Here is a 16,765-nt window from a genome sequence, read left to right as displayed (position 1 = left end):
CTAGTACATGAATTAAGCAGAAAGAAAAGAAGAATCCTGTGACAGCCTTTTCTTTGATGGCTTTTCCTTTGTTTTGTCCTTGCAAATGCTCTTGTGTGCATTCAAAGCCTTGACAAAAATTTGTCAACATGTATATTTTTGCAGAAACTTGGTCTGATACTAGTAGTGAGAAAGATCTGGCAAAGGAGTATATTCTTGAAAAAGAAATCTGTGCCAAGCCACTGGATCTGAAGCTTTCTAATCCACTTGATGTGAAAAGCATGTCAGGAAAAGATGGCCAGAAACCTGATCATGAATATCATGAAATAAGTGATGAGGAACAAATGGATGCTACTGAGAGTCCGAAGTTTGAGGCAAGTGTTTTTTTTGAAGGGCTTAACTTTAGTTAAGCTTGCTTACTAGGAAAAAAAAAGAGAAAAACTGGTATTTTCTATGCAGTAACTAAGCAGAAGGTACTACATTGATTAGTGTGCTCGCATTTTCATGTAAGAAATGCAAAAATAACATTGAGAAATAGCTCACCCAAGGACTTAACTTGGAGCTTTTTGAGTGATGATAATTTGTTTAGTTTATTGAGTTACATTTTCTTATATTGGCTGGTTGAGTCACCATAACCATATGTGTGCTCTGTGTTTGACCTACTGTGTTGCTTATTGAGCCTTACTGATGAAAGAAATTATTGTGATGTTTTATATTTCTGCTTGTTAAAAGTTAGACTTGGCTTTCTATAAATATACCAATTATCGTTACTATGTTAGTGTTGCTGCAATACATATTATAAGCAGGAAAGAACATGCATAATCTGTGCTCAAAGCCAATTCGTAGAGCATTTCCATAATTTCTTGCTCTTGCCCTCTTCCAGACTCTGGACTTGGGCCCCTCGTTGATGGATGAAGTGTTTCGAGCCCTCGAGACAACTCAACTCAACTTTGACTTGGACAAAGTGCCTAAAGGGGACTGTTTTGCTAAAAGTGAGCCTCCAAAGGAAACGCCCAAACCTTCCTCTGCAAGCGGCACCATTAAGAAGAAGCAGCTTGCAACAGTCAAACCCATTTCGGCTGCTGAGGAACAGACGCTTGAAACAGCTATTGCAATAGCTAAGGAAGCTGCCGCACAGAGTATGCAGGAGATGGATGGTCGTTCCGAGTCTGATGCCACACAGGACAGCCCACGCACCCCCAGTTCACCGAACAAACGAAAGTTTTCCTTCAAATTCAAATCAAGCCCCAAATTGGGAAGGCGCACTTTCTCAGAGGAAGCAGAGGCGATTCCCGACATCCAGGACTCTCTCACAGATGAGGCCAAGGAAGCATACAATAGTCTGGTCGACAAGGGACCAGAAAAACTAGTGCTAGTCGAGCCAGCAGTGGCACCAGCATCCATGACGGTGGCAAGCATTGAAGCCCTGGATGCTGACATGAACCCACTGAGACGAATTAGAAGTGGCATCCAAATTCAGCCTCGCGTCAGAGGCAACCGTCACGGCATCCCTAGCAGCTGCAGGCCCACCACACCACACACGGCTGCGCTTGCACGCTTGGCTGCCAATGCAGTCAGCACAGGTGGTGCACCAAGGAATGGGCTTGGAGCTCCACCACCGCCACCACCCTTGCAGCAGCAGGCAGAGGCCGAAGCAAATCCTCTGCCTTTGCCGCCGAGAGACCGTACCAGGCCTGCACAAGTGCTCAAGCATCACCAACGGAAGCACCCACTGCTGCTGCTTCCTGGTAGCGTTGCCGCAGAGACGGCGTGTAAGGACTCTGGCAGTGAGTCGCCTCCTTCGTCAGTGAGGCAGGCTTCTGTAAATGACCGGATAGCGGCTGTTGAAGCAAGGACAAGCAGGAGTGAGGCTGAGCCACACTTTCCTCCAGCAAAGCCTGTGCGAACATGCAGGTTTGTCTCTGCCTGTTTAGGCAAACAAGCAGAAAATATTCAAACTCTCTTGCCACTCCAGTTTAAGGGCGATGCTGCTCTTTAAATAATTTTTTATTGCGATAGCAATTATATGGACAGTCTCGACGGATTTTTGCCGTCGCCATCATGTCTCTCCTGTATGGAGTCCAAATTGGTGAGATCCCCCCGCGCATTGTATGTTCTACTGCGGGTAAAAGCGCGCGAGCGGGGTCAGTGAACGCGGCCGAAGCAGAGACCAAATGAACCGGCCCACTTCTGCTGCTCGGAGGGTGCATGCGATAACATCACCCCACTCGGGTGGCCTGCTGTCGAAGCAGACAGGAAACGCTGCGCCCATCTTTAACGAGCCTTAAAAGACGCGAGGGGGGTGGGGGGGAGTGTCGCGCGAGCAGCAACTTTGAACTTTGAATCTAAGTGTGCGGTTGCGATTGCTGGCGCATGCGCTATCTCGACAGCCATCACAGCGGGCAGCTCGTATACCCTTCTACATACTGTGCTCTCAACACGAAGTGACTATGCGGAGAGCATCTCTCCCTGGAGCGGCCGTATTCTCTTACACCAGCGTTTCATAGTTATGCGAGATCGGATACAAAAGAGTTGGCTGCCAGCCTCATTTCATATAACACTACAATTTGTTGCTATCGCATTCATTACTTCGCACTCGCAGTGAAACTGTGACATTTTTTAAAATTCTTTGTTGAAACTTGCCGAGTTCATGTATATTTGTGTGCTGGTTTCAAATATGCAATTGTTCTTTCAGTACAATATGTATTATTTAAAATATGAAGCATTTTATGTGCCTTTTTCTGGGCAAGATTTTTCCTAACCTCAGAGAATTACGAAGTAGGTGTTCTAAGCCCAAATGTATGTTCTGAACCCATTTGAACAAAAGTTATATGTTGAACATCTGCGAGTGATATCCCAGCTTGACGTGGACTCGCCCGTGAATGTCGAACTCTTGTTCAAATTCTGTTTGAAACATCCATTCTTGCTTTACTGCATACATTTCACATTCCAGAATACAGTAGAATCTCGGTGATACTAACTCGGCTGATACGAATTTCAACCTGAAACGAATTCATAAAATTCCCCGGCCGAATTCTGTTGTGTCCAATGGGCCCACACTCAGATGATCCGAACACTTTTCAGCGTCGCGACGGATGACATGAACTTGGGTACCGAAACCGCTGAGCGACGGGCGACAGAACCGTGCTCTGAAAGCTTCGGAAGTACTCGCGCGGCCCGCGCACACACAGTCAGAATCGTGGTTACTGTTTGTCACACCCGCTGTGGACGAAGCCATGGTCGCCATCAATGAGATTATGTATGGTGACGACGAAACTCTTGAAAGTACACACGTATACAATGCTCACCGAGTAAAAGCGATGCTGCCTGCCGCAACCGCTTCGGTCAAAACAGCGGTAGACAGCCCGCCCCAATGGTCTAGCGGTTATGGTGCTCGACTGCTGAATCTCAGGTCACTGGATCGAATCCCGGCCACGGCGGCTGCATTTTCGATGGAGGCAAGAATGCTAGAGGCCTGTGTGCTGAGATTTAGGGGCAAGTTAAAGAACCCCAGGTGGTCGAAATTTCCGGAGCCCTCCACTACGGCGTCTCTCATAATCATATCATGGTTTTGGAACGTTGAACCCCAACAAGTATTATTATTATCAAAACCGCGGTAGACGCGATCATCGATAGCAACGACGTAGTTCTGAAGGTATGTGTGCAGCCAGCACACATGGGTTGAAAATGGAACTACGTCGCTTGCCACAACTGCTGCGCACGAAACTACAATCACTATCTACTCGGTCATCAATAGCGACTACACAGCTCCGAAGGTACGCGGCTAACGGAGCGGTAGATTAAAGGCAATAAAGCCGTAAAAAGGCACAAAGTGTTTCGGCGTGCCTGTCGCTTAGTTCGCTTATGACTTTGGTGGAGCAGACTTTGGCACTTAGTATTCTGTTGGCCTCAAGCGAAGCTTTGATGTGTGTTCATGGCAGCCAGCTGCACCGTCGCTTGTTGATCCATTCGCGAGTGCCCCAGAAAGACATACATGAGTTCTTTCAACGGCAATAAGTGTTGTGTGCGTATACCGTGGTTTGAAAGGGGTTTGTTAGTTTTTTTGGCGATACGAAATTTCGGGGGAAACGAATATTTTCACTACCCCGTGAGATTCGTATCACCGAGATTCTACTGTATTGTCATATGCTGATATACTTCGTAATTCTTCCAGTTTAGGTAGTATCGTGCTCCCAAAAGGCACATCAAATGTTTGTTATTTTAAAAACTACATATACGTAGAAGAAAAATAATAGCATATTTGAAATTGGCACACAAATATACACACTCAGCAAGTTTCATCTAAATAAATCAAGAATTTTTAAAAATTTTGAAGAGCAGCCTCCCCCCTTAATAGGTAGCATCAAGCAGAGCATTCCTGCATAAGTGAATATGTGATAATGGTAATTTTATGAAAAATAAAAAATAAACGAGTGCTTTTCTTTATATCATTTATTGGGTTCTTGACATGCTGTTCTACATGACAGTACTGTAGCACAAGGACTACTTGCTACAAATTTAGGTATTGCTTTCTTTTCAGTAACCCAGATGACTCATTTGAGAACCAGATTCAAGAAGAAATTGACAGCTTAGACCATCTCGCAACTGATGCTCCATCGCCACCGACCATCTACAAGAACAGTGACCATGTCAGTTGTGAAGATCTCCTCGAGTTTGCCATGGACAGGCCCAATGCAAAAAGGTTGGACTCAATTTATGTATCGCAATGGAGCGCCCACTGCATATGGCTACCATATAAACTTGTGCAAGGGCTGCACTCAAAAAAAAAAAAAAAAAGTTCAAGCGGGATTTTCGTTGGTGCATGAATTTTTTATACAAACTTTTTTTTTGCGTTTAAAAATATCGTTATTTTGTCACATAATGATTGCAATCACGTAATGATCGCTCCCCTGAATTTTCTCGTTAAAATTTGACGTTCTTTTTCCTTCCTGCATAATGATTTCACCCAGAACTTGGAGCACAACACCAATGGCACTTTTCAGATTCCCGCTAGCAAAAGCTTATCCTCTGAGATTTGTATTGAAGTTAGAAAACTGTACCTGTGACATATTTTAGAAATCAGCAAAAGTAAGGCCTTCGGGATCTGTCTCTCTTGTCATCATCCTCATCAGAGGTGCTTTCACGCTTCCTGTGGTCTGATTTCGATTGTGTCGCCTTTGTTTCTTGTGTATCTGAGGCAAGGGACGCATTTTCGGGTGATTGCTGCTTGTGGAGGTACTTTTGCGAGGCGTTTGGCTGTCTACAGACTATGGCGGTCTTGCACTGCGCAAACCGTGCTAATACACTGGGCTGGGAACGTTATAGCTCAGAGACGCTGACACATCTAGCATAAATCTTGTGAAAGTATTACCAAAAGTGATCGCTTGCTAGGTGTGGGAGCCAACGTCTTCAATGGTCGCAGCAGCACTAGATTAAAAATCATGGCACTGAAAGTGCTCAAGGAACACTGTATGATGGAGATCACAGTTTGCAGTGCAAACGAGGCTGCAAGGCGAGTGTGGCTATTACGTGAATAACTTTTTTTCTCAATTATCTAGCCTAAAGAGGGGGCGTAGCCCTTGCTCGAGATTATACAGTATTTATTCATCTGCTGGCAGTGTCCTGGAAAGTATTTGACTCAAGCATCATTTCTGTTTTAAAGTGTAAGCTGTTATGAGCTCACAACAACTGCCAATTTTGGTGGCAATGTTGTCCGCTGCTGCCGGTAACCATTGCAGCTATAGCGCGCAATGAGAGAAAAAAAGAAACAGTGTTCAAGCTGGAAAGAATCAAACTTAATTAAAGCCAATACCAACATCATGTCGAGCGAGAGGTCACGTTACAAGATGTAATATTGCATGATAGAAGCGTAGAATTGCACCACATGTCGCACTATGTGAATTGCATAAAGAGTGGGTGGTTTAAAGCTGCCAACCAATTACAATGAGCTCAGCCATATTACAGCGTAAGCTCTTATGAGGTCATAACAGCAGCCGAATTTGGTGGTGTAGTTATCCGCTGCTGCCTGTGTCCATAGTGGCTATTGTGAACATTGCGAAAAAAAAAAAAAAAAAACGAAGTTCGAGGCAGATTTGAACCCAGGCTTTCTGCTTGGCAAGTAAGTGTTCTACCAATGAGCCATGCCAGTGCTCAAAACTTTTTTGGAAAAAGAACCTATAGAAGTGACATGTGTGACGAGGGAACGCATTAACAGATGTATAATGAAGAAAGGAAGACATTGAAATCATAAGCTCAACTATCACCATTGCTAGAGGAAGGCATGAGATCGGCGTTCGAACTCCACCATCTTGTTCTACCTGCATACTTTTTTGAGCTGCCACCCGTTTGTTTGGCTCGCCCAATAAACCTCATTACATTTGGTGGAGTTGCTGGGTACCCAGCACGTTCCGCTGCACGTTCGGCCTATAGCTGCGTGCACTGCCCGACTCATCATTGCAGAGGACCACTACATTGTTGAGTTTATCGTCCTTTCCTCCTACTCTCACAACATCATACTTGGCTGAGATTTTCTGTCGCGTAATCAGCCTGTTATTGATTGTGCCAGATCCGAACTTGAGCTCTTCCCGTTGTACACACCATACGCCTCCGAGTGCACACCTGTGTCGGACGCCGCCTGTTACGCTGAAGAGTGCCGCAAACTAGCCAAACAGTTTACTACGGCCGACCAACGGCGCCAGAAAGAGGCCCGCGATGACGACCATCCTCCTGCCACAACGTTCGCTCCTGGAGCACTTGTATGGCTGTATGTACCACCCTGCGCTCCTGGTTTGTCTCCCAAACTATTGTCGAAATTATTATGATCCCTACCGCGTGGTCAAGCGCACTTCACCCATCGACTATGCCATTGAACCTCTTGTGCTGCCCAGCGACTGTCGTCGGCGTGGACGTAATATCGTTCACGTAGACTGCCTCAAGCCATGTCGTCCATGTCGGTGGAGGAGATCGTAATTTTGCTGCGGTTTTGCTTGAAGCAAACCTATTTCACTTTCGTCAATACGATTTACCGCCGACTTGAAGGGTGCCCTATGGGAAGTTTTGTTTCCGTGGCCATGGCGAGCCTAGTAATGGAGCACGTCGAAACGCGTGTGCTGGACTTACTGCCCTTTCAGGTGAAAATGTACTGTAGGTACGTGGATGACACGTTTGTTATCCTCAAAAGGGCAAATATGGAGGCCTTCCATGAGGCGCTAAACAGCGCACCTCACGCCATTCAGTTCAGGTCAGTGTCTTGCCTTTTTTTGGATGTGTGTGTACATAGGGCTGATAATGGCAGGGTGGAAACGACAGTGTACCGGAAGCAATGTGACTCTGGAAATTTTTTGTCCTTTGAATCTCATCACCCGACCGAACACAAACAGCCCCGTCATGAGGACTTTCTTGTCACATTGTAATGATGCGTTGTGCTCTAATCAGCAGTTGTGGCTACATGAAGTGGAAAACGTGGTTGGTGCACTGGAACGATGGCATTATCCCAGGACGTTTCTTAACGACACCCAGAAGCGCATGCAAAAAGGAACGAGGAGTGCGCCACGAGAAAAGACAACTTCTATCATGTCTATTCCTTACATTCAAGGTATATCCGACTCTGTTCGGAGAGCCTTGCGGCCGCTGGACATAGAGACCATTTTTAAGCCTCATTACACCTTGGGACATGTGTTCGCCAAGCCCAAAGACCGCACACCTGTGAACGATCAAAGCAGGTCGTCTACAAAGTACAATGCAGAGATTGTGACGCTACTTACATTGGCGAAACAGGCAGGAAACGATCAACGAGGCTCAAGGAACACAAAGGGGACGTCGCTATAATGCCACCCATGCCACGCGTTCCAAGACAGAGCTCGTCGAACACTGCTGGACAACAGGGCATACCTTCGACTTCAACAGTGCAATGACGCTGGCTCGGGAACAAAGGTGGGGGCAAAGAAAACCCCTAGAATCGTGGTTTATCCGTCCTGACCAATCGGCTTGCAACAACAACTGCGGCCCCCTACCGGACATTTACAGGGACACGTGTGACTAGCAGTGGACTGGGCGACCTCCGCTGAGTTGGTGCCAGCGTATGCTGAGGATGCCACCCGCATAGGTGGCGAAACGTCTATGTAATTTTGTTATATTTTTGTTGCGATGAGTCGGAGTAATGTTTTAGAATCATTTACTTGTAAGGATACCAATGGATCTGATTATACAAGCACCAGAAAAAAAAGGCACAGAAAGTTTTAATAAAAGAACAGTGTTATTGAGGATACATTATAGAATGATGGAGGTGGGATGAGTGACACTACCAGCTGTCACAATTTGTGCCGCTTGTTTTATAGCTACATTTTGCTAGCCAGTGCAACAAGAAGTGCTACTCTGAACGCATGTATTTGCTGCATTGAGGCTAGTTATGTGCCATTTCTTGTCTCGCTGCATAAGTCAGGGGTGGCTATTGCGCAGTGCTTCCACTTTCATGCCTTACTTTGAGGCCTATTGGGTGATGTGTAGTCAAATGAATAAATACTTGGAAATTGCTTCTGTAAAAATGGCTCAGCATTTTCAGTGATTACAAGCTGCAGTATAATTTCTTTTCAATATAACTACAATATTTGCAATGGAAGTTTTTTTGTTTTTTTTTAATGCTTTCATTGACAGGACTCAAGGCCCTGCGCGAGGAGTTGATTCTGATGAGGTTCGAATCATGCAGAAAGTTCTTGCAAAAGAGGTAAGCTCGCTCACTTGCTGCCTGGGTCCTCATGCTGTCTTATTTAATGTTGTCCTCAAATTGGCTACATATGGCTTAACTTATGGCTCCGAACATGTGAACATGCCTCAAACTTGTAGTGTTAGCATTTTACATTGATCACATATTGAATGGGAAGCTTTATCTTCAGGCAAGCTTCTCTTTTCAAATGCATGTGAACTACGGAGATGATCTCATTAGATAATTACTGAAATGGTTTGAAATTCTTGCTTTTAGAAATTTACTTGTGCTTCGAAAAAATCTTAATTATGTGAAATTGCAGAATTTAAAAGAAAGTGAATGCCAGATTTGTCACTTCAATCTCGTGACAAAAGTAGATCTCTCACTTTTCTTAGTTGTTTCTAGTTCAGAATTGAAAGGGGCACTAAAAAAGTATGCTGTATTATAGAACCAGCACATTTGTGCTTGTACGATAGCAAAACTGCTGCTGCTACCCTGAAGGCTAAGTTGAATAAGTATGGGGACGCTAAACCCCAACAATTATTATAAGTCGAGAAAGTATGCAGAAATGAAACACGGGTATCTGGTTGTGTCTATACGAGTTTAGTAAGGGTGTTTCAATCGTGAAATTTTCTAATCTAATACCAATATTAGAGAAAAATGACTTCTGAATATTGAATCCAATATCAAATATTTTATTTTTAAACACAGTTAAATATATAGTATGCATAGAGTCCTCATGGTAAAAAAAAGAGGTGCTTATTGATAATTTACCTGGCTTGTAATATAACAAAAATATATGTATTTATAGTCTGGAAAATACAGTTTTGGTGTCTTTGTGAAAGTCGAGAGCATGATGGAATCCCGTCTAGCAGGGAGGGTACATTTTAAACAAGAAAGAGACGCCAACCAATCCAAACAAACAATTATGACATTTCTTTGGACTTGGTTCCACGGCCATCGTCTGCATGGATGCTTTCAACTCGTGTAACGGGTCTGGGAGCTAAACCTAGATTTATGGCATCTTGCTGAGTCAGTGCACTAAGTTGCAATCTAGGCTTGAACTGTCTTAGCTGGGCAGAAAGCTACGCCAGCTGGAACAGTTTTTGCCATCTGTACTGTTCTCCATGTTGATATCGCTTCGTTCACTTCAATTATAGGATTTATTTTTTCGCGATTCTATACTTGTGCTCAGCTGGTGACCCAAAGGTCGCGGGATCGAATCCCGGCCGTGGCGGCCGCATTTCGATGGAGGCGAAATGTTAGAGGCCCGTGTACTTAGAGCTAGGCGCACGTTAAAGAACACCAGGTTGTCGAAATTTGTGGAGCCCTCTGGTACGGTGTCCCTCGTAATCATATTATATGGTTTTGGGATGTCAGTCCCCAACAATTATTATATGATTCTACTCTTAATATTGTTTGAAGAAACTGCAATGCCAGAGAAAAAATAAAGAAGGAAATGTGACAAAGTCCTTTCATCGAAATATTGGTTTCTCTTATCTTCCTATGATAGCGTTGTCTAGTATTCCCTGTTCAATTTGGGTTGTGGAAAATGATGGGGCAGTTGCACTTTGTTTTCAGTAAGCAATGTTTCTCACACACAGTGTGTTGGAGCTGAGGAGTGTCTTGTGGCCCTAAACGAAGTGGACTGGGACGTGCACAAAGGAATCAAGTGGCTGCGGCTTCAGCAGCAGCTACGGCAGCGGCATGGATTGGCTTTTCCAGCTGACGCATGCTCACACGCCCTGGAGCAGAGTGGATGGAATATTTTGCAGGCCACCGATCTCCTCAGAGCCACACAGGCCTTGGATGACACCACTGAAGTCTAATACCTGGCACTTGGTGCTATGAAAGGAGTGTGCAGCTGTACAAATGTTTCACAGCTGCTGCACAAACCTCAAATGATGAGTGTCATCAGTGCGGCACACTCCATTGTTCACTATTACACACACAATAACTGCTCGATCCTGCTGCGAGATTGACTGTGCCGAAGAATTATGCCGCACATGGCTGAGCTCTCGAACAGTGTCGTATTCAGAACATTGGCCTCTTATTTTACTTGTGTGGCTCCATCTAAGTAAAGTGAAGAAAAACAAAGCACAGCTAATTAGGCTTGTGTCCTTTTTGCAGCTCGAAATACATTTTTGCAAGAGTCCCACAAGAGGCTCCATCTGACACTGACTAGCATTTATACAGTCAGTATCGCACCAAGTGGCAGTGCTCCTATTGCCTACACAGCATGAAGTGTAGTGAAGGCAGGGAAAGAGAACATACCGTAATCAAGTGCAGCTTGCCGCAGTATTCTTATATTAAGCAGTACAGTGTGCTGCTGCTCTTTTATGCTTGTCACATCTGGGCTACTGCCAGCTTGCTCATCGAAGTTCGTTGTATTTGTTAAAGGAGTTTCACACTACATCTGTAGAGCCATCCTAAATTGTTGGTGGCTTGTGCCTTTCTGTGGTGTGCGTGCAGACTCCCTTAAGTAAAGCTTGTGGTCATGGATGTTTTGTGATGCTTACTGCTTCGCTCATGTTGTTGCTTAAGTGGAAACAATAATCAAAAGCAGTCTGTTTGCTTTTTCACAGGCACTAGGCATTTCTAGGAAAGAAATGCTAGTTCTAGGAAGGGGCTTGCTCATTGCAAATAGGTAAATTCTACTTAGCATGATGGTTTATGCTGCCACTGATGTGTACTACCCTTGAAAATGTATGTAGTTTGCAGCACATTTGCAAATGCAGGCAGAACAAAGTGGGAACTCTGCCTCCACTCCTTTGTTTATGCCCGACTTGTAACAGGCTGAACTGCAACTAGGGCCAACCAGCAACTCTCCTATAAAATCATTGGGCAGCTACTGTGCCATGTGAATACACGCATCTGTGTTTGCAGTGCAACATAGGTGCTTACGTGAGAGCTTGCTTAAATAAAAATGGAGTAGTACACTGCAGACAGCTTGTTATTACACTATAGAATTGGTTTGTGTTTCAGGCTTACCATATAAGCATCAGTTGCATGCTACTTGCCGACTGTCTAAATTGTAATTCAAATAGCTGTCACAATTGCTGTTGCAAGCACTACAAGACTTAGCAGATGCTGTTTTTTTTTCTACTTTGTTGCAGTGACATTTACTTTAATGCAAATATAAGGAGTGCAAGTGTTTAGGCCTCTGCACCTATAAATGCCATAAAAACTTGTGGGGAAATTATTTTTTCTTATGCCCTACTGCGCTGCCTGTATAAGCCGTGTTGTACAGTGCTGTAGGCTTTCTCTTTAACATTTATTTTTTTTTTTGTACACCTCAGTGCCTCACATGGAAGCTATTTTTTTTTTTAGCCAGGTGCAGTCTGTGTTCACATTTTCAACAAGGCCATCCAGGATTTGGGCCATAGATGTCCTTGCATACACAGTTGAATTTGTTTCTGCATGTTAACCGAGAACATTAGTTGTCAGTATTGTTAAGTCAGCCACATTATCTACTCATAATGCATCTTCTCCACAGCTTTCCTGCGAAGTGTGTGCCATTTTTGTCATAGTTAATTGGTTGTCATTTCTAAAGTTACCTGTTTTGTTCCTCTTAATTAAAGGTGTCCCTCATGTCAGCAGGGTTGCTGGTAAAAGTCTAAATGTACAATTTAATTCACTGTTCAATATGACGTGAAACATGGAAATGCCACTTTCATGTCATGAGCAGGCTTGTTTTGTGCTCTTGATGGTGAAGCTTTTGATACTGATTTTAACCTAGCCTCCTTAGAGCGATAGGCAGTGCTGCATTTCTTCTGTTAGTGCTGCCCAGGAAAAGAGCCCATTGGTGTAAATATATTTATAAATAGGCTTTTCTAAGTGTTAGGTTTGCCTTGTACAAGTTTGTATATGTTTGATGCGGGTGTTCTGTGAGCAGCATTGCTTTGGTGGGCTGCATGTCATTACGGATTTTAATTGTAGTTGCCTCATAGCCCGTCCTTGTGCTTGGCTGTGTGCGTGTAGGTATTATGTATATCGTTCTGGACGCCACAACAGCTACAATCATGTGGTTTTGATAGAATGACTGGCAGTAATAATTGCTGTCTTTTGAAAACCTATCCTAGGGCCGAGTTCTAGAGGTTCGAATATTTTTATATGCTGGCATTTTGCACAGGAACAGCAGCAAACCGAACCTGCATTCCTGTGTCATACATCAACTTCGTTTGGTCGCTGAGGCAATACATTGGCAGCTGTATGTCCACCATGCCTTCCATACGAGTGTGTTTCTTGAATGTGCAAGTTGCCCTTTTAAGAATGCCAGAAAAGCTGGTGTGTGCAGTTGTAAAAACATGCTTTCAGCCTGGCAATGCATTACTGCTAATCCTGCAAAAAATATTTTGGCTTGCCAATGTGCTTTCATCTGGCTTTTAAGAACCTCAAAGCAATGCGATTCTCTATATCTGTCTTACTTTGCACTTAAAAATAAAGTTCCCCCATTCTATTCTGCAACTTAATTTAACTAAAAACTACTAACAGAAGCATTGGCCTATTTGGTATTGAAATGGCTCAGCTACCGGTGTTATTTTATTAATAAGTTTGTAACTAAAAACCTTGAGACAAGACAGGGTTTTTGCGTAATTTGCAAAGTACGAGTGTCTGGAATAATCCCATTGCCATTTTTTTCGGTGTGCGGCACCTGTGCTACATTTATAGTTAGCATTGCGTGCTGTCAATAAAATGTTTGATGAATGCAAGCTTCTGTGTCATCAAAACAAGTATCTAATTACACCACGATTAGTATTCACAGGCTAAGCTTGTAGCTCTGTAATATCTTTGTGCACCATTGGGAAAATGTTATTGGGGGTGAGCAGATTACATAGAAATTTGCATATGAACATACCACTAATGGTTATAAAGTTGAGCTAGAGTATGCACAAAGACCTATCTAAAATAGTACTGACCAGGAAGCTGTTGTAGACGACTGCAAAGTGCACTGCCCCACCGTTGCCAGGAAAAAAAAAAAAAAAGTACAATTCCATTCTAGCCACAACATATGCTGCGATACATAAGCCTAACCCAGAACAGAAATGGAGGATCCTTAATTCTCAAGGCAGTTCTTGACTGTTCTTATTTGAATATTCATAAAAGCACTGCCAGATGTAGTAATGACAGGATTAATTGATGATATACGATGAAAGTACTACTCTGAGAAAAATTATATGTGCCTTGCCCCAGGTTTCTAACTAAAAAAAACTTTGCAAAATAATAATAATTGATATATATGTTTCCTGGCATAAATATTAGTCATAGTGATGCCCATGTTATACAGCAAGGTCATGGCATGGTAAATGTGAAGGCAAGTATGTGCTCACTGCTCAGGGAGCCTTTGTTCTGTTTGCTTGCAGCAAATGCCTGATTTACATTTTTCTGTTTTTAATTTAATAAAGGGACACTAAAGGCAAATAACAATTTATGTCAGAGTGAAAGCTCAATGTATGACAACGTCTAAAACGGCAATATTATCAACAGCAGTGCCCTACTTACCGAGAAATTAACCTAAATGTATAACACGATGAGCGCCACGAGCGGGACATTTCGGAAGTGATCCCGTTGACGTGAGTCGGACAACAATTAATCACTTGTAATCAAACTAGCTGCCATAAAAAATGAACCTTCCATGCATCAAGAGACGTAATAAAATGCTGCTTATTTGTTTCTGTTCGATTCATGGAAAAAAGAACCTCTTCGTAGGGGTGTGCGAATATTCGAAATTTCGAATATTTTTCTAATAGTGTTTGCTATTCCATTCGATTTGCACTGGAATTTTACTATTCGAACTGTCCCAAAAACAAGTGCAGTCAGCATCCGATTGAAAGTGATCCTTTCAGATTTTCAATATGCTTCACTTCATCACACCCTGGTACTGCGGCGAAGCTGCCTTTCAAGCTCTGCTACGGTCGCAAATGTACTAACTCAAGAAAACGCTGGTTCCAATATGGAGATGAAAGATGTGGCAGAGTTGGGGGCTCAATTAATGCTGTTTTGGACCTGAAATTTCGGCAGGAAGTCCGAAAAATCGGACGCCGAAGCTTTTTAGCATCCAAAATTTCAGATGTTTTTATATATCGACGTCTACGAGGCAGATTTGGAACTACGGACTTGAAGGGAGCACACCCTTGACCGCCACATCAGTTGGGCTTCCACAGAAGTTGGGAGAGGAGGAGAGGCTGAGGAAATGGCATCTTTGCCTATCACGTGTAAAGTGTTGTCGGCAACACTTTGGTTGCACCAAATCATGTACATAAATAGACTTCGGCCTCTACATTGCCTCATTCTAGATAAGACAACTATGAAACACCACCCCGCCAATGCTTCTCAACATAGCGAAAAGAAACACTTTGATGTTGCTATCTCATAAGAATATGCTTAGGAATCCTCTATAACTTTTTTTTTCTGCAATTTTGCCTTGAAGTATTTGAAAAATATTCTAGAAATATTCGAAAAATATTCGATTGGATTCGCACTCACACTTCAATATTCGAATTCGCTTCACACCCAAAATTTTGCTATTCGTACAGCTCTACCTCTATGGCGTTGCCATGGGGAACGGTGCGCGTGGTTCAAAGGTTCCGTTTTCGCCGAACTGCTTCGCCCGGTGCCCTGCTTCGCTCACACGGTCGCGTCTCAGAGGTAGTTTTGGTATCGCGTACTGCCGCGTGTGTTTTGCGCGCTCATGAAAGTCGCTTCGACAGAGAGTTCAACAAAATGCCGCATGCATGTGATGTTGCCGGATGCCCGAATGGTGCACGGCGCCGCGCAGTAAAGGCAGGCAACATTGGGCACAGCAACAGTGACGCGAAAAAGACTGCGTTCAGGCGGGTGATTTGAAGTGCGCTAACGCGATGCAGACTACTAAAACATGATTTTATTTCAAAATAAGCACTTCCTTGGCACAAAAGTAGCACTACTAGGTTTCCGGACCGCTATTTCAACAATCAACATCGACTTAATATTTGCCCTTAGTGTGCCTTTAAGGCAAAAGCATCACTGACCTTGAAAAACACTGCGTGCAGTATAAAAACCCATGCGACCTCATAAACATCAGATAAAAATCGAGGTTTGAGCCAGAATCGATCCCGGGTATTCTGCATGGCAGTCAATTCTACCACAGAAACATGTCAGTGCTTGAAACCGATTGGGAAAGACTCTATACAGGCAGCGAACAGTGATGTCAACAGACGTAATGTTGTGTGGCACGGTGTAGAAACACATCAGGAGTTAAACCTTGAGAATTGCATAACAAGTGAGTGATGTATTGCCGAGCCCATTACAAAGGGCTAAGCAATAATTCATCAGCATCAACCATGTGTGCAGATACATAGGCACACGTATGCCTTACAGACGTACAAAGTGCCTGCATGAGGTGTTTAAAGCATTTAGTGCCAAACATATGTACTTTCTCATTTGTTTTACATGAGTGTAGTCTTGTATTACAAGAGTAACAGTTGCGATCACCAAAGGAAAATTATGAACGATCATCTCAAGCTTTCCACTACATCTGCTGCTCCAGGGGATTCTCTCATTCTTTTGTCACCTTGGTTTCACAAAGCCGAAGCGAGCGCTCAACTTTCGTGGTCATGGGACATTTTTGGGACCGTTCTGTGTCGTCACCGCGGTTTTCATTCAAAGCAAAGTTTAAGGGGGGACGCGGCTTTCGTATCGCGAAAAATGGCAAAAAAATCGATTTTTTGAAAATCACATTTTCAGTTTCTGTAGCCCTTTTTATATCCGATTCCAAAATATATTCACCGAAAACCGCGTAGAAGTGCTATAAAAAAATTGTTGCGCCTGTCGAGGTGGCGAAAATAATTGGGGAAATCGCAAAAAAACACCGATTTTCAAAAAATCATAGCTCCGCAACGACGCCACCGGGCGCCGATATCTTGGGCTCATCGGAAAGCGCATTTCTCCGTCTTCAAATTCCCCGCCGCAGCTGGTTCCTCCCTTCGAAAACAAGCGCACAAAAAGCAAATGTTCGAAGGTCGTTTCGAGCCCTCCGATTGGCCGCGTCCGCCATGTTGCCCCAGCGCGCCTCGCCATTGGTCCGATGCTCGCTCCGGGAGATCG

The 16,765-nt window shown here is 43.8% G+C and overlaps 1 protein-coding gene across 1 annotated transcript in view; it reads left to right on the top strand.

Moving 5' to 3' along the window:
• LOC119389352 (activated Cdc42 kinase-like) overlaps positions 1 to 13,387 on the top strand; it is a 139,693-nt gene extending 126,306 nt beyond the window's left edge. The window contains exons 13-17 of the mRNA XM_037656573.2: positions 145 to 353; positions 863 to 1,893; positions 4,520 to 4,681; positions 8,632 to 8,701; positions 10,285 to 13,387. Coding sequence (XP_037512501.1) covers positions 145 to 353; positions 863 to 1,893; positions 4,520 to 4,681; positions 8,632 to 8,701; positions 10,285 to 10,509 — 1,697 coding nt within the window. The 3' untranslated portion in view covers positions 10,510 to 13,387. The remainder of the gene's footprint in view (positions 1 to 144; positions 354 to 862; positions 1,894 to 4,519; positions 4,682 to 8,631; positions 8,702 to 10,284) is intronic.
• Positions 13,388 to 16,765: the final 3,378 nt, after the last annotated feature.

Source organism: Rhipicephalus sanguineus, chromosome 4, assembly GCF_013339695.2.
Source record: "Rhipicephalus sanguineus isolate Rsan-2018 chromosome 4, BIME_Rsan_1.4, whole genome shotgun sequence".
Taxonomy (NCBI): Eukaryota; Metazoa; Arthropoda; class Arachnida; order Ixodida; family Ixodidae; genus Rhipicephalus; species Rhipicephalus sanguineus.
Note: the sequence above shows the minus strand (reverse complement) of the source record. Positions and strands in the feature narration are given on the sequence as shown.